Source organism: Dermacentor silvarum, chromosome 4 (assembly GCF_013339745.2).
Source record: "Dermacentor silvarum isolate Dsil-2018 chromosome 4, BIME_Dsil_1.4, whole genome shotgun sequence".
NCBI classification, from domain to species: Eukaryota; Metazoa; Arthropoda; class Arachnida; order Ixodida; family Ixodidae; genus Dermacentor; species Dermacentor silvarum.
In genome coordinates, this window is record NC_051157.2 from 76,500,604 (window position 1) to 76,514,436 (window position 13,833).

General features: G+C 47.4%; 1 protein-coding gene across 1 annotated transcript in view; it reads left to right on the plus strand.

Moving 5' to 3' along the window:
* The window catches only part of LOC119450272 (putative carbonic anhydrase-like protein 2), a 219,739-nt gene that overhangs the window by 108,660 nt on the left and 97,246 nt on the right, over positions 1 to 13,833 (plus strand). Inside the window, exon 3 of the mRNA XM_037713684.2 lies at positions 13,318 to 13,454. Coding sequence (XP_037569612.1) covers positions 13,318 to 13,454 — 137 coding nt within the window. The remainder of the gene's footprint in view (positions 1 to 13,317; positions 13,455 to 13,833) is intronic.

Below are 13,833 nucleotides of genomic sequence, written 5' to 3' on the forward strand. Positions count from 1 at the left end.
GTTGGAATCAGCTAGCGCAAGACATGTGTAATTGGAGATCACAGGGAGAGGCTTTCGTCCTGCAGTGGACAGGCTGATGATTATGATGCTGCTGCTGCTGATGATGATGATGATAGGCCAAGTGCATCAAAATTTTGGACCGCGTAGGAAAGCCTACAGTTGAAGATAGTGTAGATACAAGGGAGCCTCAGTGCAAGATTTTACATTTGAAGTACGAGTGGAAGCGCAATGAAAAGCTCGCAAAAATAACCATTTTTCATACCAAAACTAAAAAGATTAATTAATCCCTCTTTCGGAGGAATTGGTTATAACAACAAAGTGAAACGTGCATCCTAAGAAGCAGTGGGCTGCATTGTTTTAAATTCACAAATACAAGTTCATAAATGTGCAGACATTTATTATTACCGTTTCGTTCGAATTACGAAGCAATGACAGTGCCAGCAAGTACGCGAGGCCTAGCTGTGCTGTATAAACAGCTCCCCGGAGCCACCGAGGTCCTCGGAGGCTTCCGGGCGTCATAGGCAAGGAGGTTTAATTTTTCAACCTCCTTGGTCATATATGACCAACCTATAGGTATAACCGACGTGACGGTGAGTGCGTATGTGGCGAAACTGCGTCTGTTTGATGGTGGTTCTTCTGCGCGTTCTCATAGAAGCCCTCGTCATACGGCCGTTTCGGGGCTCCCACGCAGTCAGCGTCACTGGAAAACGTCATCAGATTTCACCACTGCAGCGGTACAAACTCCTGGATGGCCTCCAACGTGGAGCCAGTAAAATACGATGTGAGAAACGAAAATTAGAGAATACTGACTATATATAAACTGTGCAAAGAAAGTCTTGTCTATCTGTGTGAGGGACACATAAGGCAACTTCCATGTTATTATGATCGATAATTAGGTGCCAGAGGGGAAAAAAGTTTTCTTAGGGCACTTATGTATCCCTACGTGGATGAATGGAAAAGCATTGCGACGTCTCTCCGATGGCGCCTAGGCCTCTTTTCGCGCTTACAGCGTGGACGTCCGAAGAAGCCGGGCGCAGCAACTGACTAGGAAGTCGAAGGTTCGTCCATCGGAGCGCCCGACAGAACTCGCCGAAATCACCGCACCGACTGGTAGCGCCACGACGCGCGGCGCTATATATAAACCGACCGCATGGTTGTCGCTTCCCAGCAATTGCAGCTTATGCAACCGCAATCTTTACCGGGGGAACGCTTGCGGTGGACGCTATGCGCCAAGGCGAGCTTTCTGGTTATTTTTTTTCTTTCCCTCGCACCGACGGCGACGTCGCTGCCGCGGATGCGCGGAGCTGAGCGCTCTCTGGTGGTGCTTCAAGGAACCCAGCGCCCACGCGGCGCGCGCCTCCCGTTCATCGGATATGGCCACGTGACTTTTTGCAGCATCTTTGGGGACGCCACTGGATTTCCCGCTTCATGAGCCATATAATGCTTTCGCATTAATATATATATATATATATATATATACAGGGTATGTCAGAAAAGTAATGTCAGTGAGTCGAGTAACATAAATTGATTGATCAGATCGGTACAACACATTACAATATTTCAAAGTAGGCTCCTCCTTCGTCGATACATCGCTTCCAGCGAGATTGCCCGACATCGAAGGCGTCACGGTGGGCCTCCTCTGGAATGTCCTTTAGAGTCTTGGTGCAAGCCTCTTTGACTTTGTCAACTGTCCCGAAATGATGTACTTTTATGGCAGTTTTCAAGCGCCAAAAAAAAGTCTGAGGAGGTCACGTCAGGGCTGTATGGCAGCTGGGGAAGCGTTGACACCTTTCAGTCGGCCGGGAAGCTGGTCACCAGGAAGGCGGTGTGGGCTGGCGCGTTGTCATGGAGGAGTTTCCAATCGTCCGCGATGTCAGGCCGGGCGCGGTGAACCCTTCGTTTGAGTCTCTTGAACACTACCACGAAGAATTTGACGTTGACGATCGTACCATGTGGTACAAACTCATGGTGAACTAGCACCCTGATGTCAAAGAAAGCAATGAACATGATCTTGACCATTGACTTGCTAATTCTGGCCTTCTTGGGGCGAGGAGACGCTGAGGTGTGCCGCTAGGAACATTGCCTTTGTGTTTCTGGATCCTATTCAAAACACCCAAAACTCGTCACTTGTGATGACATTGTATAAAATGACTTTGACACAAGTTCCAACATTGCATAAAATGACTTACACAAGTCCCAAAGTTCCTGGCACGTTTCAACTCGGCGCGATTTTTGGTCGTCCGTTAGCACTTTGGGCACAATCTTCGCGCACACTTCTCACGTCTGCAAGTTATTCGGCAAAATCGCGTGACCGGTACTTTTTGGGATGGTTAATGTCTGTGCCACTAAACGGACACTCAAACGATGGTCTGAGTTCAAAAGATCTCTCACACCCGTCACATTTTCGTCGGTGATGGTCGTTGATGGTCGTCCAGCGCGGGCTTCATCACCGACCTCTTCACGACCTTCTAAAAAGGCCTTGTGCCACCGGTAGACTTTACGTTCTGGCAAACAATTCTCACCAAAGGCCGACTTTGTCATGGAAAATGTTGCCACTGCGTACTTGCCGAGTTGCATTCAAAACGTGATGTCAATACTTGGCTCCAACAAACGCTGCAGTATTACGGCTTGCACGGGAAATGAAAACGTGTTTCACGGAAAATCCTGTCCTTACTCTCCAGATAGTCGCAGACTACTGAGCTATCGCGCGTGCGTACGCTAACTTCCCCTTCCACCAATCCCAACCGGTAATAGCGCGCTGCGGCGTTCAGTCGCTTCACAATATAATCACTGACATTACTTCTCGGACAAACCCTGCATGCATATATAATATATATATATATATATATATATATATATATATATATATGCAATGTGGTGAACGCTGCTCAAATCATGGATACGGGACCTCAAAGAGGTCCCGTATCCACTGAATCGCCACTGAATTGGTTTGTTTGATCCGTCGTGGCGCCATATATTTTACCTAAAGCCTAATAAACACAGAGTTTTAAGCCAACGCCCCTGTCTAGTGTAGCCTGTTCTTCGTGTCCTGTGTACCCTCCGCGGTGGCTTAGTCAGCTAAGGCGTTGCGCTGCTGAACACGAGATCGTGGGATCGAATCCCAGCCGCGGCGGCCGCGTTTCGATGGAGGCGAAATGCAAAAACGCCCGTGTACTTGCGTTGTAGTACATGTTAAAGAACCCCAGGCGGTCAAAATTAATCCGGTGCCCTCCGCTACGGCCTCCCTCATAGTCAGAACTCGTTTTGGCACGTAAAACCCCAGAATCAAATTAGTGTCCTGTGTGTAGAGCTGTTGTTATACAATGTCCGTGTGAGTCTCAGATGTGTGTACATCACGGTGATATATATATATTGTTTGATGTAATAGTTCAGCGGAAATCCGCTAGGTGGAGATAAGTAATTAAAGGGAAACTGAGAATTACATCAAACACTTGCCTTTGCTTCGAGTTGTCGACAAATTCGACTTCGCCCTGCCATCTGCTAGCCGCCTGGTTAGCTCAGATGGCAGAGCGGCTGCCCCGGAAAGGCGGTGGTCCCGGGTTCGAGTCCCGGACCAGGACGAATTTTTCTTCAACTGCGAGGCTTTCTTTCGAGGAACCCGGTTGGGTTTCCATTGTAGCAAATTGCTACATTTGGGTGGAAGTCTCAGTTTCCCTTTATATATATTGTGAGCGCATTTTGTGCATATCGTCGTCGTCATCTGTACAAACGACTCATCATCATCTTTTGTCTCGTGCGGTGCTTCGTCTCTGACTCGGGCGACTGCTCGGAAATAAAGGCATCGCATCGGTCAACGTCTCACAATATATTGTTTTCTTTCTGTCAGCTTTTCCTTTCAGTCTATAGGATTTTCTTTCTAACAGTTTTGTCACTGATTTACACCCTTATTCTTTCTATCATTTTTTTTTGCTATCTCTCAGCTTCACATTTCTCGTACAGCTAGCCCGTTACTGGGCCCAAACTTTGCTTCGCAGCTAATAATACGGGAACCACGCGATGAAGGTCTGGGGCACATGATATTTTGTCGTCCGGTCGAGTTTCCACGGGCTCAGATTGGCAAGGCACCAGAAGCGAGCTTCTGATCCACCAGGCACCACCGTATTCGACGTAGCCGACGTGGAGCCGTATTAATGCGCTCGCAGGACACCCTCCGTTCACGATAGAACAATGCAAGAGAAATTGCCGTCCATAAATATCCTTCGAACGTCATCTCTGCAAGAGCTCTCTCTCTCTCTCTCTTTCTGCACGAACCCCTTCCACAACATAAAAAAAAAAGAAGGATCGAAAGAGAAAGGTTTAGGAATCAACGTAAAGCACGCAGCCAATGACAGGAACATATTTCGCTTGTCTTACAAGTGTATTCAACTAAATTTGTTTCTCTTTTTATCCCCCGTCGCCTGCTTCGACCGATTCGCCCTAACGGTAGCAGCAGCAGGTTTCGGTGTTGGCGGCGCCTTCCCGAGAGCGTGTTGCGGAAGTGGAGATTAATCATTCCGCCGCGGTCCTCGCAAAATACAACGTCCCTCGAGGCAGCCTGCAGTCGTCTTCGTCGTTCCAGCCAACGGTACCGGCGGCGCTCAGCGCTACCGAGCAAGCTTAGTAGAGCCGGCGAAGCAGCCGAGCTGCCCCGGTCCCGCCCGTGATGGATAACCGAGGAGCCTTCGAATCTGGGACCCGAAGAGAAGCAGCGACGGCGGCTGACACGGCGCGAGCGCGCGCCCGCTTTCGGGACGCGATATTAAACGTTCCTTTGGTAGGAGCCCCGCTTCCGATACGGGACGTATGCGGGGCGTCGAACAGGCGAACCTTGACCGGAAAAAAATTAACAAAGACAAACAATAATTATTGCCGCTGCTTAACGTACTGAAGCTACCGTTGGCTGTGAGACACTGTAGAGCAGCGCTCCCGGTTAAATTTGGTTACCTGAAGTATACCTAACGCGCTCCTAAACTCGAGCTTCCTTCTGTTCGTTTAACAGCAGGAGCTCACTCGACACACATCGGCGCCGACACCGACGCCGACGCCGGAATTTCTGCGACACGGGGCCCTTAACGCTATCGCGTTAAAACGAGAAAGAAAGAGCCGTGTCTTTCTGCACGCCTCCTACAGAATGAGTTTAGTTGTTTTTTTTCCCCTCGACATGAGATTACTTGGCGCGCACCTGCGAATGTTTACTCCGAATGATACCAAACGAAACCATGCAAGACTTAACCCTGCATTGAGAAATGTGGCGTAACGCGAAGTCCATGCTTGTCTGTCAAAATAACGCCTGACGTGAAGGTGCTGAAGGAAACGAAATGAGCGTCTTGGGCGCGTTCACACCATGCGTCACCTAGATCAAGTCACGGCCGGTCTGGAGCGCGTCTTGCGCTCAACACGAGGCACGCGCTCCAGACCAGTAACGATTAGGACAGATATATCGCAGTCACAGCTTCGCATTATGGGCTGAACCGCAAATTTATTCATTGATTGAGCGACTTGGTTATCTTCTTGTCCAATTAATTCGGAAGCGCTACCTTGTTATCAGTAGTGGAACGTTATAGGTGTGCATGGTAGCCGAAGCGGCTTCCCGAAAGGGACCAGAAAGGGACTCGGTTGAGTGTAGGCGAGAGCGCAGCAAATAAAAAGGTTGTTTGTTTTCATTTAGTAATCTGTATTATGCGTCATCAGACTCTTGTTTTCAATGCTCCGTCGCGAATAAAAGAAAACACGGAAAACATGCCACGAGACAAGCCTCCGCCGAGGTGCAACTGCAATCCCATGGTCCACGAAATCCTTTTATCTCATTTTGGCGTAATTTGGTGATAATTTTGGCGTAATTTGGCGTAATTTGGCGATGCACGGGCTTAAACAGCGGAGCTGTTTAAGCCCGTGCAATGTGTACAGGAAATGCGGGCTGATCCTGGCGGTAGTGCAGAAAGGGTCCAAGCGCAATGGCACATACCTCTGTGAACCAGCGTTGCGGAATGGGCGCCCACATTCCATTCCAATTCCATTCCGGGGAATTAGAACTTGCCTTAATTCCAGTCCTTTCAATTAATCGGAATGAAAAAACTTAGCCCATTCCCACTCCGGGAATGGCCGGGCAGTTCAATTCCATTCCTGTAATTCCTCAACGCAGGAAAGGCATCTTGATAGTTTTATCGAGTTACCGATCAACGCACCACAAAGCTGATGCCATCAGATGCGTAAAGAACTGCAAAAATAGGCAAAACACGTTACCAAGGTCGAGGAATAGTAGCTTGGTGACATATCTCGAGCAGTACAACCACCGTACTAATTCCCATATGGGCAGTTCTCCAGCTATACCTATAGTATTTGCATGGTCAGCATGTTTTAACGGCTTGTGATGTTTTCATATTGTTTAAGCTTAAATGTGTTAATGCTAAAATGACGACATAGCGTATTTTTATGCTGACGAAAGTAGTTTTCAAGAAGACCTTATATCCACTAAGCAGTTTTGTCACGCGTCTGGAGCGGTCGTGAATAAAGAGAAAACTAAGATTTGGTTAATGGGGAACAGAAGCCTTCAGATCTGCTGGTATTAGTTGAAACAGTGCACCATTCGAGCACCTTGTCGTGCCTTTGCATCAAATACGGGACACTGGGCCGCACTGCTCGTCCCCACTCACGCATGTGAAGCGAGTACGATGTGAGACGGCGGGCAAGCTGGTATGCGAAAGCTTGCAGTGAACACATGCATCGCGCCAGCGTCAATATGCATCACTACTTACAGAAGCGCCTTTTCGAATATGCGTCCGAGTCGCCGACGGCTACAGAAGCAAAAACAAAACAAAGTGAAGGGTGGGGCGACAGGAGGCGGCCGGGGCTAAGGCGCCGCCGAGGTGGAAAAAAAAATCGCAAGGCGTAAAGGGGAGGAGGGAGCATGCCACCGCCGTAGTTCCGCATGACGAATACCAACGGCATAGAGCCGCGGTTACGTGGACAATCGAGATAAACTTCGCAGCAACTCAGTCCATAAGGACAGAATTGTAGTAGGCGCGCTGCTTATAAATGTGCCGTGCCTGTAATCAGCCAAGCCATCTTAAAAATACTGCTTTATGGTTAAATTCGAGGCTCTGACCTACTAATGTTTGAACGTGGGCTGGTTGGTTTTTCGGCATATTTTGACAAAAAACAGCGCGTAGACAAAAAAGCGCTCTACTTTGGGAAAAACACTTAACTACATTTCCATTCCATTCTGGGCAAAAGGCGCTTAAATCCATTCCCATTCCATTCCTCCAAGCGTTGTCGCCATTGCATTTCCATTCCATTCCGAGGTCGCGAAAATGTGGAATGATTCCGGAGTCATTCCAATTCCGGAGTGGTAACTCCGCAACACTGCTGTGAACTAGCTAAGCTGAGCCTGGTTAAGTCTAGCTAAGCATGGTTGGGACAATTTAAACTTAGTTAGTCATCGATTACCAATCGATAGCCAGTCAATAGCTAATGGATGATCGATCAATAATTAAGTAATTCCGGAAAATGCTGGGCATGATTTGGTAGTGCTTAGCCTAGCCCGAATACGTGGCTAATACCTTGCGATAGCCAATCAATAGCCAATCAACAGCTAATCAATATTGTTAAATAATCAATAAATTCCGAAAAATGCTGGGGTTGACTTGGTAGTGCTTAGCCTAGCCCAAAAGCCAGGACTAGGTGGGGGCCCATCAGTTCCGCTGTCTCTTTAGCATCGCGCCTCCAGTGCAAGCTACGGCAATTTTTTTAGATAGTAAGGAAGGGGAAAGGAAATGAAATTACTGCTGACCGTATTGTAACTGCCCTAGCGCACTGCGAAATGTTTTTTTTTTCCTGCGCCAGCGGACAAGGACACAGAGAAAGGGTAAACGACACCCAAAAAAGGCCTTTCTGTGTACTTTCAACTGCCGTTCTACGTCAGTGTCTGCTGTCGCAAAAACCATTTAGTAGTGTATAACCGATTCGACTGTCTAACTCGGCCTGCTGACACCTGAACGGCGATCAGCAGTGGGACGATGGGGGATAGGGAAGTGAAAAACACACACACACACAGAGAGAGAGAGGGAGAGAGAGAGAGAGAGGACAGCGGAGAGGATAGAGAGCTAGAAGAACCCTGTTTGCCCCTATATATATATATATATATATATATATATATATATATATATATATATATATATATATATATATATATATAATTGGTAGTGCAACGCACGTGTAATGCGGAGGTTGCGGGTTCGGCTCCCGTCGGCGACAAGTTATCTTTTCGTCCACTTTCATTTCCCTTTTCTTCATTATTTTCTACATTCCAATTTCAACTACACTTAATTTCCCCGATGCTTTCCTTGGCTTCGTTGTCTGTTGGCTTTATGTGGTTACGATTAACAAAATCGAGCCCCTCGGTTCCCATTAGCCTCGATTCCCATTATTCCCATATATATATATATATATATATATATATATATATATATATATATATATATATATATATATATTCATTCCACCCTTCATGTACAGCGAAGCTGTTGCCAACGTTAGACAAGCACCACCACCACAAGCGACGTACTACGTCACGTGCGCACGCACGATCCTCATTCTTGTAGGACTGTCCGCCAAGCGCAAGTGTCTCACAGAACTAAACCAATAATTGAAAGTAAACTGCCTCAGATAATGCATAAAGTACACGGCTCATACACTCGCTGCAGACACGATAGCTTCGTATTGTTATTCGCATAAACGAGAAAACACAAATTTGTTACGCGGAAACTGAAAGCCCTTTTCCAGCTGCCGTTCGAGGTCAGTCTGAGTGGCTGCGGCCGCTATAGGTGATGGTACCGTTTGCAGAGCACACATCGTCATTCTTGTAGGCCCTCCGCCTATAGCGCAAGTGCGTTAGTGAACTTGTAAAAGTAAAATGCGTCAGAAAATTCGCAAATTACGACTTACACGCAAGCTGCGGACACGATAGCTTCGGATTGCAATTCGAACACACGAGAAAAGATAATTGTTTTACGCAGGGAAATCAAACACAAGGCCTTACAGCTGGCGTTTTTTTTTTTTTTTTTTTTTTTGGGGGGGGGGGGGGGGGTGAGAACGCCACGAAAAATCGCCATCAACTAGAGGCTAACAGCTTTGCTGTAAAACAATGAAAGATAAACACACTTGCCTACGTGACACGGTGCCATTACTATCAATATGTTCCCCAAAGGACCTCGAAAGTTATAAAAACTAAGCTCAAGATTCGAGGCATCTCAAAAGGAAAGGAAAATGGAGAGAAATTAAATGCGCAGTTTGATGGATCTACTGCAGCAGGCGGGCGCGCTACGCGCGCGCAGGATAGAGGCAACCGAGATGGCAGAGAGGTGGCCGGTCGCGGAGCAAACGTCGCGGCGTCCTATATTTTACTTGGCGCGTTTCGATTACGCGCGGATGCAGAGCACAGGCCCTTAGGAGATCTCTCGTATCCCCGTAATACCGACCATGAGATTTACGAGTGAGTCGAGGGGAAATTTATGGGCTCCACGGGCTCGACGGTGACGTGGAAGCCAAAATGGCCGCGCGGAAGACTTGGACGAGAGCGAACGCGAAGTCAACTGAAGAAAGAGAAAAGACGAGAACACCGAAAAGTGTATTTGGCACTTTTGAATGAACGAGCTTCTGTTCCGTCTAACACAGCGGACCTTCTGTGTTTGCATATTATTATTATTATTATTATTATTATTATTATTATTATTATTATTATTATTATTATTATTATTATTATTATTATTATTATTATTATTAACAGCATCATCATTATCAGCATCATTCGTATTATTATGTGCGTTCAAGGAAATGTTTGTGCCTGTAGACGACACCGGGTGCTCCTCTTATCATAAGTGTATGGCGGTTACTCGTCTACTCTTGCAGATGTGCTCCGAACGATGTAAATGTTTCATACAATCAATATGGAAACGACAATAAAGTGACAAAAGTTCTAAAATGTTGACATACACACACACGTACACACACAGACACAACACAAACACACACGCAGACGCACACTAACACACACACAAACACACATGCGCACGCACGCACGCACATAATAACAAACGGTGCGATCAGCACTGACTCCATGTAGCGCCGTAGGTCACAGACAGCGTAAAACTGTTGTTTCAGCCAATTGAAAATGGAGCCAAATGAACATCTTGCAAGAGGCAGAAGCGGGAACAGTTGTGCGCCTCGTTTCTTGCATATTTGCGAGCACCACTGCTTGCAAGTTATTCACGCCTCCTTTAAAACAGTACTTTCAGGGCGTGCCGCCGCCATTATGTACACGGCACACGTAAAATACTAAAAAAAATGAGTCCGAAACACGCAATCACTGAGAAAGAACCGCTGACCGCATACGTGGGTAATAGACTTGGTCTGCCGGCCATAGTTACGCTTGTGGTTCACCGCCTAACGTTTCTCATTATGTCGTCAAGGGAAGCCTAGAGACTTATAGGGGAGAAAGGACAAAGAGAAGGGCAAAAATAAAAAGAAAAAGAAAACTTAAAATACAAAGCAAACCGGCCTTTTCGGTATTATTTTCCTTCGCCAGACTCCTCTTTCGAATTCCAGACAGCATTCGCGTGAAATGGCGATCGAAGCTCCCGCAAAAGTGCCGCCGACCTCTTCTTCACTAACTCACTCTCTCTGTTAGTGTTTTATTTTTTGTTCTTTCTGTCGTATCGGCGACCTGGGACCACAACGTTCGCGTGCTGCCGCGGATGGCTCCCACTTACTCCCGTCGCCGACCTAATGTCTCGTCGTCCGTCCCGATGCCCAGTGGTGTGGGAGCTGCCTTTGTGTTCCTCCGCCGCTATTGCTGCTGCAACCGCTTTCCCCCTTGAACCACGACGACGTGGACGAACGAGAAGCCAGCGAGTATAGTTCGGCAGAGCAGCTTCTTCCGCCACCCTTTTGCGTTTGCCGCCTGCTCACCACGCAATCTGCGCCGGCGACGCCCAGTGGCATACCAAAGAGGGGAGGCCACGTGCGCGCACTACACGCGGACTGGGTTCGTCCGCAGGCCAAACCTTTCCCACCGACTGTCCTCATCTTCCATCTCCTGTTTTTTTTTTCTATACATTCTTTCTCGAGGCTTCAAATTGTCTTTTGCTTTGTTTCACTTCTGCCGACTAGCTGTTTAAAAGAGTGCTAGTGAGTGAAGGAACTCCTTGACGAGGTACATTTGACGAAAAGAACCGGCAGCAAACGGCAGCGCCGAGTGTGGAAAGTGCGGCCGATTACCTGGCCGTAGACGGAGAATGAACAAAAGTCGACGCAGCAAAAGGTAGAACAAAAGTCGACGCGGCAAAGACAGGAGACGCGAAGAAAGGTGCAAAGATTGCGAAGAAGAAGGAAGCGTAGCACGAAAATAGAAAAAAGAAAAAGGCGTAATAATTATGTGGAGGGTGGTTGGGGGTTTGTTACTCGTTGGAAAGCCGACGGATGAACGGTCCCCGATTGCAGTGCGCGGCAAATTGGTTTTACGTGGCCTGGGTTTAACCCCAGCGGCGATGCCTTCGCTGGCACTTGTGCTGATGTTTCGACGGAAACCGACTCGCGCAGGAGAGGAGCGGCGCTCAAATCACTCTCAGCGCGCCGGCCTCGTAGCTTGACTTTGGAGGAGCGCTCGCCTCTGAAACAACTGGTAAAAAGTAGAAAAAAAAGCAAAGGAAAGAAAAGAGAAAAGCAGAAAAACCCGGATAAGACTGCTGACTCCTACTTTAGAGATGACTGTGGTCGTTTTGCTTTTTGTCTTTGTTTTTGTTAAGAGCAGTGATATATTTCTCTATTCACGATTGTCTTGTTTGATGTTGTTAGGGCTGGATATTTCAATAACTTTCCGCGTTCTCCTTGAGGGAGGATGCTCGCTTAGCGACGTGGAGGTAGGGTCTCTGTTTGCGTTGACTGACATCGCCAATGCCATACCGTGAGCGCGACATCTACGCGCGGTGAATTTTTCGGGTGAATCTTGGAGCCTGGAAGACACTCTTGATTTTTCACATTGTTGTAAGTGTTCATCAACGTGTATAGTTGGACACTATACTTTTCCGTAAGAAAATGAGTGCCGGAACTTACTGTCGATGGGTATAATCGTACATTTGTGACAAAAGACGCTATAGATCACTCATGATGATCGAAAAAAAAAATCATCGGGTTCAGAATCGTAAGCAAAACGTTGCGAGCACCGTGAAAGGTTTGGATCCTGATGCACGCGCCTCGCTGTAACGTCGGACGTATTGCGTCATGCGTGGGGTGCCTGGAGAGTCCTCACGAATCCACTCATCTTCCTCGAGGAAGGAGTGAGCCAAGCATCACAAAGCTCTGTGCGCCGTGGTAACATAATATGTTATATGCCATATGCCATATGCGGTGTTCCGCGATCTCTAACGTAAAGAAATTTACGATTTCTACAGAAGGATAAGGGGGACGAATTACAAACGCGAATGCGCGAACATTGATTTACACAGTTTTACAGCACAGTATTCAGGAATATGCTGCCAGCAACTATACAGTATATTCACGCTTAGCCATCGCTCACCAAGTCGCCAAACCTGAAGAGCCCGAGCAGCTTCAGAACTAGATTCACTGAAAGGAGAGAGAGGGACAGAGAGAGAAAGCGAGAAAGCAAGGAGAGTAAATGGACCACCAAATAAGTAAAAGCCGGTGCTTAAGCTTTTACTGCGCGCTCTGTAAGTAGCAAATGTAATAACCATTTAGCTCGATTTCTTCGGCTTCTTTCCAACATGCTATCAAACATGCAAGTATCATTTGTGAAATACGCTGGACGGAATACTACGGGGGCTTTTGCTGTATCAAACTACTGTAGTATAATGAACGTTGCAGAAAGGCAAGACCTCTATACTTCAAATGCTACTTACAACGTCGCTATCTATTATCAATCCATCAATGAAAATCCCCTCAACAACTATATGTGCACTTACGTAACCAGATTGAATTGATTGATCAAAGGTGTTCCATGCATCCTCGTAGTACAAATGAAATGCAGCAGTGGGCGAGGTTGTGTAGACGTCGACATTTCTGTCTAGAGCAAGGTTCTGCGATACGTTCAAGGTGCCGGCCTAAATACTGTGCAGCCGGCGCGACCCCCGTGGCTTCCACTGCTCGCAAGCATTTTCTCACGAACCATCCAGAAACGCGCATACATTTATTTCCTTGCGTCGCATCGCATCGATTCAGTGCTCTAGACAGACACTTGGGCTAGTGCACGTGTTCTGCAATGGGAGCTCACCGCTGACCGAGGTGCATTTCTTGCCCTGTGCGTAGGTCCCGACTTCTGGGGCCTGCTGAACCCGGACTGGAACCTGTGCAGCAAGGGTCGGCGTCAGAGCCCGGTCGACCTGAACCCGAACACGTTGCTCTTCGATCCACACCTAAAGCCCCTGGAAGTCGACCCGAGCAGAGTGAGTGCGACAATATATATTGGCTATAGGCTGTTTGTTTTGTGTACTGGTAACTGGGTGCCGATAGCTTGAGATGTAACACAAACATTACTTCACTGTCGTGTGTTACGACAGAATAATGCTAACATTCTTGCGAAGTGTCCAACGTGCCATATAGTTACTAGATCGGTTTTCTACTTGCATTATAGTCATCGCCTCATCGGTGTAAGAAAAACGCGTATGTGCCGCCCTGAAATACAGGTCACACTATATCGTGAGCGTCTTACTATGCGAACACACTCAACCCGACACAGCATAGTTTTCTAGGCGAATACTGCTACTCACATTCGCGTATGCTTCGATCGCTCGCTTTTCTGTCCAGAAATCAAAGTTGCGCGGT